This window comes from Pholcus phalangioides, unplaced genomic scaffold, assembly GCF_987345545.1.
Source record: "Pholcus phalangioides strain wild (caught in Gottingen) unplaced genomic scaffold, Ppha-v1.0 ptg000014l_1, whole genome shotgun sequence".
NCBI lineage: Eukaryota > Metazoa > Arthropoda > Arachnida > Araneae > Pholcidae > Pholcus > Pholcus phalangioides.
In genome coordinates this window covers 5,537,364-5,552,959 of record NW_028301607.1, presented here as the reverse complement: position 1 = coordinate 5,552,959, position 15,596 = coordinate 5,537,364, and the positions used below count along the sequence as shown (strand labels likewise).

Sequence of the window (15,596 nt, the reverse complement as noted above, 5' to 3'; positions counted from 1 at the left end):
TCTTTTGTCAGACAAATTGAAATACAACGTTACATGTGTGGAAAAAAAAAAAAATTTCATCATTTCTTCCTCATTTAATTATAGTTTTTTGTTTGAGTGTGATTTTCATTTAATTTTCGATGATGGAAAATGTTGAGCAAATTACCTTTTTTTAATCAGTTTTTTTATTCTGGTTAGTTCGTAAATCATAATTTTATCCCCTTTTTCTTGCAGGGCTGATGCCACATACTCTCATGGAAGGGGTCTTGGATTCTCTGACGAAAGAACTTCAGACCACCACTTTCATGTCAAAGCGGAATCCATATTGAGTGGCTATGCCGCTTCAAATCCCTCAAGTGACTTGGTATTTTCCTCGGAATTCACCGAAGCTCAAAAGCAAAAGATTCAAAAGTATGTATGATGCTGCTGATCATGTTCTTGTTTCTGTGTAAACTGATCAGGTTTAATAGATGTGAAGAACATTTGGAAGTTGGTTCTTTGTTCTATCTACCTTCAAATTTTGGTTAACTTTTTGTTCTTTCGAGGTGTGTAGCTGGCTTTGGGCCATTTGTGGGCATCGATATGGACTCTCATCCTGAAGATCCAGGTTCAATCCTTGTTGGCAGCTTAGTGACGGTCAGCTGAAGTTAGTTTTCTGCAGTTTTTAAAGTTTGGGATACAAATGCGAGCTGACCTCCCATTTGAAAAAAATCTCTCTGCAGAGATACGACATGATACTTACATAACATGATTATTCCAGCATTCATAATCTATACCTCAAAATATGGAATATGGATGGCAGTACCAGCAAGAACACAAAACAAGCAGAACTGCAATAACATAAATGTTAGGGCCACGCGTACCTTCTGGCATGTATGGACTCGTTAAAAATTTAGCTGCAGAATATGCAAAAGGTGCATGTACGGTTATGTAGTAGGGAGTAAGGTGAGTGCAGCATTATCCTGAGTAATATTTTCAAATATAGGTTTCAAAGTGTAGGTCTGAATGAATGAATCCAGAACTTTGCCACTGGACTTATCCCGTTGCCGAGATCTCTTCCAGCCCAGCTTCGTGTCAGAGTCTGGTCTGTGGGATCACCATTTTATGTTATCTTTGCAACAAACTTTATATATCTGTAATTTGTCTTGTAGATCTAAATATGGTCCTGCTTTGTATTATTTTTAATCATCAAAAATTGATGTTTTATCATGTTTTAAAGAGGGATCTGATACCTAGATGTGAAACACGTGATATACCATAGTTGAGACATCCATGTAAAAAAAACTACCAACTGATATTCCATAGTTTCCTGAATTCAAACTATTCTAGTTCGTGTCAGGTTCTCCTCTGACCAGAAGTATTCTTCATCATTACAGTAATACCGAAACCACCAGCAAGCATGTGGCTGCAACAAAAAGTCCCTGTTAAAAGTGTTTATTGCTACAATCCTTTTTTGAAATTAGGGCTTTTAAGACGCTTCCGAATGCGAATAATTTCCTCTAATTTCTTATATGGTGGAACTTCTAGCATGAACATTGCCGGCTAGAGGGCACCTCTCATTGACCCCTTAACTATCAGGAACAAGATATCTCGACCCTGTGTAAAAGAAATACATTTGAACTTTATCTCTTCTGTTTTTTTGGGACTCTTCATTGGTAACCCAGGGTAGAGAAAATTGATCCCTCGCTACAGTTTGATAATTAAAAATACATATAATATTACATAAATATAGGAAGGGTAGCTGTGTGAGAGAGGGGAGCAAGAATAGAAACCTGCGCTCCTCCCCTCTCATGTTTTCTCCTTCATTTCTCAATGATACCAGTTTTTGAGATTTATCTCTGCTAGTTCAACTGCATGTTGTCCAAATTTGTTGCTTAAAGCTTGTATTTAAAGATGTTTATGTCAGTGGCATCAGAGCCAAAGATGCTGATAGTACACTCAGTATTTTTAGTGGGGGGGGGTGTGTTGGAACCCTTATAGAATTCAAAGTCACTCTCCGCTATCAAAAAGAAGGCTTCAACTACTGGCTGATATAACCCTTTGAGGGGCACTACATAAAAAAAAAAAAATTTCGGCCGAACTAACTTCATATACTTGATACATAGGACTCATATAAATGTATTTTGCAACTATTCTTTTATTTTCATCAAAATCCAGCGAACAACATGTGGCCGCACTGCGGGGACACCGCCCACCTAGAACACCGAAAGCTTCCCTAGGGTGTAATGCAGGAAAATCAACATTTTCTTTAAAAAAATTCCCTTTCCACACCGATTTTGTAGGCCAAAATGACCAACATAAGCATATTAATAGCTGGTACATCTCTTTCAATGAGATGGCAGTGTAAATTTTCCTTCTTGAGTGGCATATAAATTTGTTCGTAATGCTAAATTTCCATCAGTGGCACTGAAAGAAATAAGATCAAGTTTTGCGATGCATCCGGCATTGGTAGAATTTCCTGAGATGGTCCCACTTCTTCCTTGAAATCTAAGTTTTGGTTTTTTTCTCCCGAACCATATGAAACCGTCGAGAAGATCCAGGCATTGGGCAGTGTATACATCAGCATCATTTTTGTCATAATCCATGCAGTAAGCTTTGTTTTATTTTCTTTATCTGGGATATCATCAGATGCATTAGACTCCGGATCAGAGAAAAGCTCTGATATTAGTATAATATTGCTTCCTCTATACTAAGGAATTTTATAGGCATTTCACTACCAATAAAAGTAATAAATGCACGATAATCGGGGGGGACTCAAGGCAAAATAAATTCCAGAAAATAAATATTAAAGGAATAGAGAGAGAGAGCATAGAAAGTAGTCATCAAAAGAAAAGGCTGCTTTAAAACCACTAGAATGAAAGAATGGTTATGTGCTGGACGAAAAATAGCATATGTTATGTCTTCCATTCTAACCCCTGAAACGTTTCAACACCATGGCTGCTGTCGCCTATTTTCTAGTAAACAAGAAAGAGGGGAGAAAATGAAGAAAAAAACAAGGTCGCTTCGTCTCCGAGAGGTGGTTTCGCACTGACGTCACTTGGTGTATGTCATTGCTCTAGGTCCTCAGTGTCTTCAGTATGGAACCACCTTTTTAAAACTTCAATAATTTGATTTTAAACTATTCTTAAGTTTATTGAATGGCTTGATTTCAACAAATAAGGCAAAATATATAAAAAACCATCAATTTTTGAAAAAAAAAAATTTTTTTATTAGGAAATAAATTTTAAAACAAGTACCATAAAAATGGAAAAAAATGATGGATTTTTTTACCACTTGCAAAACAAAACCAGTATGATGCTGCCATCTCTGACAAAAAATCGGAATCTTAAGCTATTTAATAGGATTTAAATGATTACTGTGCAAAAATTAGTTATTTTTTTAATGGAATTTTGACAAGGTGGTTTCGCTATGGGGACACCGCGCCGGAAAGGAATAAAGACAAATCCAGGAAAAAATAATTCAAGAAAATTCTTTGACGTCAGTTAGGTCTGGCTGTCCATGTACAGTGCCATTCAGGGTACACTAGCCCTGTAGAGAAAGGATTTGTCGCCCTTGTAGCAAGGTAAGTAAGAGGACGTTTGTTCGTTTTCCTACAAAAGCAGTTGAATTTTTTTTCCTGGATTTATCTTGGCATCAACTAGTTTTTGAAGCCTTTCTATCCTCTCAGCGTTAATTATAAAACATATATTTCCTATATGAAGTTAAAAGCCAAAAAATCTTCCAATATCCTTGGTTGATGGACAGATATATTTCGAATTCCTAGACATGGGCTTAAATGTACAATCATTGTACATTTAAGCCTATTCTGCGAGTGCTGTCCCCCCCCCCCCAAGAGTCCAATGCGACTGTTTGAATAAGTTAATGGCAGTTCTGTTTGAAATCTGCTATAAATTGCAGGCCCTTGTCTAATTAGACCTTGTGTTGCTTGGAATGCTGTGTGGCTCAAATGTGATCCAGTACACACATAACAAATCAGATCTGTTAACTACTACTAGTAAGACCAGTCGACTCCAGTCACATTGCCGTACAGCATTTTACTGCCAATCGACTCTAGTCTGAAATTGTACTCTCTTGAAAAAGTTATGTTGTACTTCTGTCCTTCCCCATAGACTTGATAATAGCGGTGATAGATGAAGATCCAAAAAACAACTATCATAGTTGTTGTTTCTCACATGCAACTAAAGAGCAGGTAGATGTGGTGTACTGAGCTATGAAAATTCATTCTATGTTTGTTCTAAATTACTGAGAGGGGATTCCAAAATGCCACAGTTTAACAAAGTTGATTTTTGTTCCTAGTTATAACCCTGCTTGTATGTAATTAGGTGATCTAAACAGCAAATGTCATGGAAAGCATTTTCTAGTTTAGTTTGCATTAAAATTATTTAATTTGTTTCATTGCAGTAAAGCCCATAGGTATAACATGAAGGTTGCATTTAGAGCCGTGGAAAGTGGTAAGGAGCTAGTCATCAGTCGGAAGTACCCTGTTCGAGAAATCTTCAATATACTCAAAAGTGGTGGGTCGATGGACAAATACGAGTTGATTCCGCCTGGCATTCTGCCAAAAAATCTGTGATGATAATAGTTGTTTTACAAAAAAAATTAGGAAATTTATTTTGTTTGAAAACAATGTGATTTGAATTGAGTTCCCAAACAGAAATGGTTTTTTTTTGGGAGAAATTAAAATATTTATTTATACAAACAATTTTTTATTTTTCCTCTCATGTATTGTGATGCAGTCAAACCTCTCTCTCTCGAAAACTGTTTAGTATGACAAAAAAATTTCCGACCTGTTTCAGCACCTCCTACAGATAGGCCTCAGCATGTTTCTCGTTATGTCTGTAAGTAGTCCATTTTCCCTCAGAATATTCAGGGGAAAAAAATTATTCCCTGCTCGTGCCAGTATCAGAAAAGAAATGATCGGAATTCGCGATTTTTATGCCCCACATCCAATCACTATGCGGTATTTGTGAGCCAACCAGGATGATTCTATGCAAAATAAGAAAAATGAAATAGAATGCTGTGGTTCAAAATCTGACAAACTTGCTAAGTAGCCTTAATGACATTACAGATGAACTTGGCAACCTGTGCGAAGACCTATCTCTAGGAGGTGCTGCCTCTTTCCAATGTTCATTCCACGTCCTAATAATATCTTTGTGCTGCTGGGATATTCTCTTTATTTCTGAAGGAAAGAGGTTACACTCTTAAGTTCACATCATTAGCTGTTGGTGGGCAAACAATGATATTCTGAAGAGGGATGTTGCGGTTTTCTTCTTTCAGATCTGTTTCGGACTATCTTTTCCATGTTATCCTGGAACTAACTGGGCTATGGTTAGAATAGCATCTTCCTTTCTTGGAGGCTTCTTGGGTTCTTATATTCTGGGAATTTCAATATATATTGATCAAAGTGTGTTATTTTTGCATGGAGAAAACACTCGTATCAACAGATATATGATTCTCTCTCTCAGACTGCGAAAAAAAAATTGCCAAAAAAATAAATATTATTCCAGAAACCTGACAGGGATAGCAAGAGGGTGAATTTTCCAAAACATTCGAAGACACTTAAAATGACATAAAAAAAAGGATGTTTGGTAACCTTAGTAAGTTAACTCCTTGAAAGTTATTACACTCAGTGCAGCTTTGCTACTCAGCAAGTTACACCACTGTGCGTGTTTCAAGGGAGGAAAAGGATTTCGTCGTCTGTTGTATTGATTTGCAAGAGGTCCTAGGTTCGATACCCAGTTGAGCCAACAGAACTTTTTTCCCAAGCTCACCTCGGCATAATATCCAGAAAGCCTATCGATTTAATATATCGTCTACCAAGAAAAAAAAGCATTATACACAATTGAAGAGTATGCTGTAAAAACAAGATAGTTCCATTTCTCTTCCATTCGACTAAGGAGGAGGCAGCCTTCCTTTTTTGTCCCTTGCTTCCCCCCTAGACGAGAGTTGCTGCAGTGTTGAACATTACTAGAAAGTGCATGCGTGATATGAGAGGAGGCTATTTTTTCCAGTAAATTGTGTGCGAGACTGTTACGTTTGGCAACTTATCGCCAAACACCAGGGTTCATTGACGATTTCACTTTCATTTTTTCATGACGTCTAGCTGCTCGCACGATAATATAAATAATTTGATAATATATATAACATAATAATGATATATAATATTGACATGCAATGAGAGAGAGAGAATACAATGGCTTGCCGCAATGTAAGTTCTGTGTTTCGTTTCCTAATGAATCTATTTTCATTATGAACCAATAACAAAGAAATGGTCTTCTCCCTATGAATCAATAAATGATAGCAGGACCCATCTTCGCTGTGCGCGCCGTTATTATTGTCTACTTGATGCGGCTGGACCGCATTTGGATTGAATCAGAAGGGGAAAAAAAAGTATTTTTATATATAAAGGAATCTAACGTTAATGTATGGGAGGCGGCCCCGTCTCGCCACATTCGTTGTTTGGGGAAAAACTTACCCCGTGCATCTGGTGATTGGTGGTGAAATATAACAATGAATTGCATTTAACCTGCGCAACGGTTTAAAAAATTAAATGTAAATTTAAGATCAAGAAGCAAGGATGGTAGGGAGGAAAAAAATATCTCTTATGTGTGTGGGTAATAAGAGGAATTCGAATCCACGACTTTCATGATGTTTCAAGCTCTAACTTTCTCAAGCTCTAACCCAGTGCTTCCTAAAGTGGGCCATACCGCCACCTGGTGGACAATGGAATGGTCCAGAAGAGCGATGCATTTTCACTATATCGGACAAGTAAAAATTTGCGACCTCTTTACGACGTTCGGTATTCATTCGACGTCGGAACGAATATCTGAATTTCTTATGTCGAACTGCCTCGACAAATGTATGTCATTTCTACGTCGCTCTATATCAGTGTGCTACTGGGGATAGGATCCTATGGGTTCGCTTGAGTTGGGGGGAGGGGGGGGGGAGGCGAAGAGAGAAAAAATTTCTAGAGAAGGAGGCGATGGAACAAAAAGTTTGGGAAACTGCTCTAACCACTGGACATACCGGGGTTCTGCCAGCCGCAACCCCCCCGCAATGTAAGAAAATGTTTAAAAAGAGGGTAAAAGATGGCCAAATCTATATATACACATTATACCACTTTCATTCCCCCCGGACGAAATTTCTGGATCCAGGCCTGAACCACTAACCATTGGAGATATCGGATTCTGGTAGAATTAAGTACAGTCGGCCCCCGTATTCGCGGGGGTTACGTTTCGGGGGTGACCGTGAATAACCGAAACCATAGTTTTTTCTTTGTATATCGTGTTTATTGAACAGCATGAGAAAAGCAGGGTGACGCAGAGGTAAAAGAGGGGGCAGCGATTGTTGGCGATGCTCTTCTTCATATCAAGTATGTTGACAAGGCTTCTACCAATTTTTATACATGTGAAGAACGTACCATAGAGGGATCTATATCATGAAAACAATCTATTGCTGAATTGAACTCGCGAAGCCCTTCCGCTATGTTACTCATGGTCAGTGGCGTAGCCAGGGGGTGGGGGAGCAGAGGAAGCGATTGCTCCCCCAATCGAAATTTTGCCTAAATTGACGCCTATTTTTTCTAAATGACTTTTGATCTATAAAAAACTTGAAAAATATTGACTTTTTTTTCCTTTTCTACCTTCATTGACTAAAATGATGAGTAAAGAAAAATCTACATTTATATTTGCGCCTCTTGCAGTTTCACAGTGTGTGTGATTGGGTTTGTACTAATGTTTAAGAGAAGGAAAAAAAGAAAATGGAGGTTTTCATTTACCATTTTTGACCATTGCTCTCAAGCTCTTCATCTGGAAGTACGTTCAGATCAGCCTCTTTTCCCCCACGTTTATTAAAGGACAGAATCTCTCTTGCCTGCTTCTAGCTCTGACTTTTTTCTCTGGCTATTGAATGGTCGTTCTTGGTAGAGCTCCTAGAAATACCTTTCATAGGTATGAAGATATGGCTTTCACAAAATGCTCATTCTGTTCTGAAGGGCCACCAAGAGCATTGACTAAGGCACCTTTTGAGGAAATTAGGCATGGGAACCTATTGTGGACAGACCACTGAACCTATTAAGTAATTTCTAAGATTCAGGCTCAAGAAGTCGCCTTTCGATTCGGAAGATGAGCAGTGGCATTACAAACCCGCCTCAGAGATACTTAAGTAGATTACGGACACATACGACAATTTCTGGCGCACGCCAATTCATTTGAAGCAGTGGTTCCTAAACCTTTTTGGATTCAGGCCACCCTCTGCTTGTGCGTCTGCAACCTAGTAGTATGTGATAACCACTGCGATGGTACGAGCATCGTGATGGATTCTTCCCGATTTGAACCCCACTAGTGGCGCAGTGACGGTTGACTGAAGCGAGTCTTTTTTTTTTTTTGCTTCTTTTTTTCAATTTCTAGGCACGAATGCTAACCGATCTTGTGTTTAGAAAGCCTTCCCCCTGAGAGCAGGCAGGCTTTCACCGTGATTTTCATAACACGAAATTTTAGGTTTCTGCCAGTTTTACTTCTAATGTGGAAGACAGATGGCAAAACTTCTCGAACTGAAACCATGCATAACTATGACATCATATATATGTTATGGTCACGCATAATATAAGAAAGAACTTTCCGGCGTGCATTAATTTGTTAGAAATTCCATTAGACAAATGTCTTGGGAAGTACATGCATGATTGAGTAGTAGTAGTGCACATGTGCATGCCCCCCCCCCCACACCCTGAAGCAGGGCCCCCTAGGCTGGGATCTTTTACGGGCCCCCCGACCAGACTTTCACGGGGGCCCCTTTATGATGAATTTATAGCGTGAAAAACAAAAAAAATGATTAAAATCAGCCTTGTCAGCCCACCCCTTGTGGAGGCCATGCACATGTGATACGTGCTTACGATAAGAGTAAGATGATAAAGGCGATTAAATGGAAGCATGAAGATTTCTCTGTACTTTCATATCTTGGACTAATTTTAGTGAGAGAGAAAATATATATTTTCCTCTTTATTTTATATCATTTTTTATATTTTAATCTAAATTTTTTCAAACTACCCTTTAGGGTGACTTCCCAGTTGTTTTTGGCGTTTGCATTTGTATATTGGTACACAAAACATAAAATGGAGTTTAAAATTAATTAAAAAGTTACATTAATTGAAAGGTAATTTAATTTAATCTGAAAAATACCATCAACTGAAAACAAAATAAATTCGATTTTTTTTAAATTGGGAAATTTTTAAAGTTTTTTTCCATTAATGCATAATTTTAAGTTTGTGCCTTAAGCACGAACAAAAAAATGTCGCCTTTCACAATTCCGTTCCCCCCGACGGACCAAAAACCTGGCTACGCCACTGTGTCGCACACTTCTCAGGGCGGCCGAGCTTTGAGCCACGATGTGGGAAGCCTTGACAGTGTATGCAAGGCTGTATACCGTATGCACTCGTGTGTAAGCCCTACTTTTTTTTACCAAAATTTAATTCCGGGGGGGGGGGGGGCCTCTACTTTTGGCAGAGAAAAAAACTTGACGAACGTTGGGTTTTGTTGTTTTGGGGGGGGGGGGCTTTTTATACACGAGTAAGGGGTTATATACGATATAAATTTTTATCTAAAATTCGCATGTTTCCCCCCCCCCCATGCCTCTTTTTCGTCAAGTTGGTGCCAGGGCTGTCTTTAGAGCATCGTGGGCCCCAGAATAAAGCGGTTTTTTTTGTCCCCATACCTTGCTAAAAATGTCTGCCTACCAATTTACATGCTCATTGTCGAAGAGTTTAACCAGATCTTATTTTTAAGAGGCCCCTTTTTGCACTAGAGAATAGAGATCCCAGGACCGTGATCGGGTCTGCCCATGTGTTAAAACTGCCTTGGGCTGTGCTAAAAAAAAAACCATTTATTAAACCTCATTTTTTAATCACAGAAATTCTGCAGTTCTCTCGCCTTTCCCAGAAAAGCCTGTTGGCTCTCTCCGGGGAACTGTTCCCCATACGAAGTTCCCCATAGTTTGGATACCCCTTTCGTTTATAAGATAACAGAGAAATCCGAAAGTATTCATTTTTATTTTATTTACATCTAAACCGAGTTTTCACTGCAAAATTGTGTAAACTGATAAGGAACAACGATTATAATGGAATAATGGCCGTTTGTTTCAAGGAGGCGATAAAGACGGGATTTCCTCGGACCATCACAGAGATTGAGTGGACGTCAAGCCCGGTATTGTCCACGTTACGACACAATACAATCTTCGACTCAAATTGCGTGTCGACGGTTGTTTACTTCGCTCTCAAAGAAAAGAGAGTTATTGAACAAAGCCGAATACTGTTTGACCTTTTTTGTCCAGTATTTTTCGGACCTTATCTCCATCCACAACTTCATGTACTCATCATTATACATCTTGAATATCACGTTTTCTCAAAATGGCATAAGAATGCATATTCAACGGGCATCGAAAACTAGAAAACAAAGTCTAAACCAATATAGTTCCCTTTTATTCGGTTTTCCCCAACAAAGCATCTTGTAAAATCCTGAGACCCCCCACCCCAAAAAATTAAAAGACACGTGGAGGGGGGGGGTGATATTTCTCCTCTTCACCCAAAGTGGTCGCAAATAAACAAAAATATTTTTAAAAAAGTTGTTTAAAACCTCACTACAACGATATTATTTCAGGTCTTGTTTGGAAATGTCTTTTTCTATAATGTTAAACTGCTGTTTCTGGATGTAATGACAATCGCCTCTGCAACACGGGGCCTCCGGGCTAAATAAGTCCATCTGAGTTTTTCGCTGTGGCCAGCCGACCATTTTTAGGAAATAGCTACTTTACATAGAAAAACAGTTAAATTCCAAAAAAAAAAAGAAATCGTTTAAGAGAGCTCTGGCCACTGAAATATGGCTACTGCTGTATTTAAAACTTTGATACTTCCCAGATTCAACAGTATAATGTTATGCATTTGATACATTAAAAAAAGCCGTCGTAACAAATTCGGGAGGTGGGGACCCGAGCAAAAACAGTTTTTGAGGCTCATGATTTCATATAGGCTACAAGTGTCGATAGTCCAAATTCGGCGTCCAGAAGGTATGCGTAATGTTACAAAATCTTAATGAAAGAAATAATTTCGTAGCTGATAACTTATAACTAATTAAAAAGCAGTTATACATAATTACTGAAAGAAGTAACTGCTGATAGAAATAATTCCCGAATTATTGAGAATAATTTAAGCATTGTCAAGAATAATTTCAGAATTGTTAATTGTAATATCTCATGAAAAAAAATTGAATTTTATGAGAGAAATGATTCCATAACTAATGAAAATTGGAAATTAATGAAAACAATGATTTTAGAATTATCAGGACAGATGTAATAAAAAGAATTAATTAATTAATAAAAGGCAGTTATTTGAAAACGAATAAAAAAAGTGAAATGTAATGAAAAAAAATAAATTCAGAGTAAATAAATGTGTTCAGTAAATTTGGAAAAAACCTATTTAATACCCGAGAATACCGCGGTACGACTCTTGGTGGCCCTCGGGAAAGTTTCATGGGAAGTTTAATTTCCTCGGAAATGAATCTCATTAATTATTTATAGTAAAACTCCTCTTATCGGACACCCATCAGATGTGGTCATCCCTCTTTTACGGCCAAATAATAATTTCCCAGTGAATAATGAAACTATGCTTTTAAATACTGATTAACAGTAACCCCTCTTTTACGGACGAATGTTTTTGTTTCAACGGTATCCGCAAAAGAGAGGTTTTTTACTGTATTTTTATCAAGTCCAATGTATCAGGTGCACAGCATTATAGTTGAATCTGGAAAGTATCTCAGTTCTAAATATAGCAGACAGATTTGAGTGACCAGAGCTTTTTTCAACGATTTGTTTTTGGGGCAGTTCAAGTATTACGTAAGCAAATTTTTAGCCATTTTTGACCCTCCCCTTGTCAGCAAAACTCTGAATTCCCCCCCCCCTCCCCTTGTCAGCAAAATTTCGTCATCAGCTCTGCCCCTCTGAATCTAGAACCCCTTAATACAGTATATGAAGGCGTCTTATCTGAATCCTAACGGATATTGGTGGGATCAGAGACGTACACGGGGGGTGGGGGGGGGGCTCCTTTATATGTTATTATAATCAATTTCTGTTAATTTCAATGCTATTTGAAGGCTATGAACTCAAAATTTATCTTTAATAAATTCATTGCGACCAAAGCCTCCTAGATACTACTTCTAGGAGGCTTTGTTGCGACCTACCCTCTAAGCCATATAATGATAAATCGCATAAAGGCCCATGGTCGGTGGACCAAATATGGCCCTGGGAGTTATCTGATGCGGCCAGCCCTCCTCAAACCTAATTTTGTAAAATGAACTAAGCGGCACATTTACAGAACGCTTAAGTGTCCCATGACAATTCTAGAACATTTAAGCGGCCCGTGGCACATTTTCAGATCACTTAAATGATCCGGGACACATTTAGAGATCCCTTAAGTGACATGTAACGTAGTTTTAGAGCACGTAAGTGGCCTCCCAGTGCGGTTCTACATCACTCAAGTGATCCGCCGCATGTAATTTACGGATCACTTGAGTGATGCATGGCACAGTTCCAGATCACTTGGATCCGCGAACCATTTAGAGATCACGAAAGTGACTCTGTAGGGCACTTATCAATGGGGAAGGGGATGTTACTTCAAGTGCCCACAAACTATCGAAAGGTTTTTCTCGTTTTTGGCGCACAGAGTAAGATCCATTAAAAATATTTCATATTTTCATAAAGGGTGGTTGATGACGTAAGCATTATCCAAAACCCCCTACTTCCCCCTTGTCATCAAAAGTCAACAAATCTCGGAAACCTTCCCCCCCCCCCCCATCGATGATGGACGGCCTCTTAATATAATCGTTTCTCTATGTAAAATATTAGCGGTTTTCTAAAAATGGTCGGCTGGTCACAGAAAAGAAAATCGGAGGGCCACATTTGGCCCACGGGATGAAGACCCTGATTTACAGACCGCAAAAAAGAAAACAGATGATAGACAAATTCGAGCGCTGGGCCGCAACATTAGAGCCTTGGGCGGAGGGGATGCAAGGAATATAAAGGCGCGTATATTACATTAGCGCGCGGATTCATGCAATGAAAACATTCGCAATCGGTTATTCAGTGATTTGTACGGTGTTGTGAACGAATTCTTGAGCTGTTTTAACTGGAATCGGTTTTCAACTAACACAAAGGGAAGAAAGGAACACAAAGGAAGTTTGTGTGGTGCCCGCGAACAGATTAGAGCAGCTGCAGGGGGTCGTACGTTGCAAGATCGGGGCACTAATGTATACGCCCCTTTATATTTCAGCATGTTTATCGATCGTGATAATGTTATTGACTTTAATTTAAATAAAAGAGCAAGTCAGTAGCATTATCACCATAGAGGTTAAAATAAAACCTCCTTATCGCTGTCCCAAGGGTACCTGTCAGGTCACTTTCCTGAGAACCTTCAATTACATCGATACCTAGGGGCTAATCTTGATTACGATGCTTCCACCAGAACGAAATGTCCGCCTATTGTTGAGAATGAGTTAATCTCCCATGTAAGGATGCAGCTTGGTCATTGGCTGTCTCATCGTCCACTAGAGGTCTTGCGAGGGCTTTGTAGGTATCCCCCTCCCTCCCTCAGTAGAATTGTCCAGAATCATTCTCGAACTTATTCAGAACTCTGTCGTATCTCAGTGATGACCAGTGTAAACGCGCGGCCTATATTGTGTCAAACTATGGAGAAGTACGAGGAAGTCCACGAGCACTCGTGCGTATGGAAGATCAATGATTTCAGGCAGGTAGGCTATAAATACGTGCATAGTCCATCGTTCAGTTGCAATAGTCCGACCTGGATGAGCTTCTTCATGAGCCTGAGGATGATTAAGAGTGGGTTGGAGTACGTGCTGAAGGTCCACGAGATAACTGCTTGGCAGACACCCCGTCCGGTGTGGATCGTGAAGAAGCTGGTGCTGCTGGACGCCAAGGGCGACGAAGCCTACACGTCCGAGGACGAGGTCATGTTGGGTGTCAAGTTCTACTACCAGAAGGAACTAAACTCTTTGGTTATAACGAGGGACTTCATCAACAGCCGGAGCGATATTTTCGGCAATGACGGGACCCTGACCGTAAGGTGCACCATAACAACGTCCGAACCACGAAAGAGAGTCAAATGCCCAGAACCCACCAGTGATGACGAGTCAGTCGAGGGGACCGTGAGCCTACAATTCAACGGAGGGGACCACGTCGTCGAGAAACGCGTCCTGAGTTCCTGTTCGCCAGTCTTCCGGGCCATATTCAGACACGATATGGTGGAGCGACGTAGCAACACCGTGAATATGGACGACACCGACTACGACGTCGGTATGGAGCTGATCCGTTTCGCTCGTACCAAACAAGTCCAGTTGTGTTCGGTCTACACCGCTCTGGGACTGATGATGGTGGCCGAGAAGTATCAGATCCAGGAGCTCAAGGACCTGTGCGAGAAGCACCTGATCTACCAGGTCAACTCGAAGAACGTTTCGGACATTCTTAGGGTCGCTGATCTCGTCCGTGCAAGGGATCTGAAAGTGAATTGTGTGCAGTACCTGAGGAGGTTCGCCTTGGACATCGAGTCCAGGAACTTGACTGAAACGTTGATGAAGATGGACCCGGAACTGTACGTGAGTAGTTTTACGGCCATGTCCAAATACAAGTCGTATACTATTGTTGCGGACCTTCCATGACGTCCACACCCCGAGTGTGTGACAATGTATGACGAAAAGAGGTAATTTCTACTTTATTTCAGTGCCGTAAAAATGTAATAAATTTTAATTTTTTTTTAAATTTTAAATCTTTGTCGATTTTATTTATTGGTATCGTGTCGTATTTCCTGACGTTTTAAAATTAGTTTCGATTGGATTTATTTATAAAGCGAAATAGAGGAAAATTTTGGGGGACGGATAGCACTTAAAAATTTCGTATAAATGTGAATAATTTGGTTCCATTGAAAAAAAAAATTCTGTATAAATTTTCAAAACTTCAGTATAAATTTAAATGATTCCTACAACTGTTTATGTCATGGGAGCGCACGAAGTTTTCTGCATTGGTCTTTTTTTTTGAGCAGAAATAGTTTTCCGGGACGTATAGGAACTGCATTACTCCTTGAAAACATTTCGATGGAATTAATTTAAGGGTCTCCTAATGTTAACATGGTAAAAACTTTCGTATATACAAATATTATAGAAAATATTGTTAATATCCATTGATTTATTTCAAACTTTTACCGCATGTATTTGATTGTGTATGCTATACTATATGCTAGTACAAAATTTAACACATCTCTGATACTTGATTTTGAATACATTTTAGAAAGAATGCATTAACATCAGTTTCTCCACGTATGATAAAGTAAAATTGATACTAATAAAGATAAATATATGATAAAGATGAATTGATTAAAAATAAAATATTTAGTTCATATAGAATATCAAAAAAAGATTTGAGAAACATCAAGTATATATTAGTGATATGTAAAATTTTATACTGTCATAGGATAACATCTGCAATATATGTGGTAAAAATTTGAAATAAATAATGAAATCAATACACAAGGCAATAAAGCTATATATAATTTATATATATAATAT

At 38.9% G+C, this 15,596-nt stretch overlaps 2 protein-coding genes across 8 annotated transcripts in view; both read left to right on the top strand.

Annotated features, from left to right (window-relative positions):
* The window catches only part of LOC149078027 (uncharacterized), a 30,006-nt gene extending 25,328 nt beyond the window's left edge, over nucleotides 1-4,678 (top strand). For 6 of the 7 annotated variants that reach the window (XM_089241587.1, XM_089241586.1, XM_089241585.1 and 3 more), the window contains exons 8-9: nucleotides 214-390; nucleotides 4,381-4,678. In XM_089241587.1, the coding sequence (XP_089097713.1) occupies nucleotides 214-390; nucleotides 4,381-4,552 (349 nt within the window). In that variant the 3' untranslated portion in view covers nucleotides 4,553-4,678. Of the gene's footprint in view, nucleotides 1-213; nucleotides 391-3,376; nucleotides 3,518-4,380 lie in introns of those variants that run through there. The other variant, XM_089241591.1, reaches the window with a different exon arrangement.
* A 9,028-nt stretch (nucleotides 4,679-13,706) lies between these two features.
* On the top strand, nucleotides 13,707-14,693 carry LOC149078026 (TD and POZ domain-containing protein 4-like). Its single transcript, XM_089242088.1, has one exon. The coding sequence runs from the start codon at nucleotides 13,707-13,709 to the stop codon at nucleotides 14,691-14,693; it is 987 nt and encodes a 328-aa protein (XP_089098214.1).
* Nucleotides 14,694-15,596: the final 903 nt, after the last annotated feature.

Bases quoted from the DNA above. Each gene is read 5' to 3' on its own strand.
- LOC149078026 (XM_089242088.1), top strand. From the start codon at position 13,707: ATGGAGAAGTACGAGGAAGTCCACGAGCACTCGTGCGTATGGAAGATC.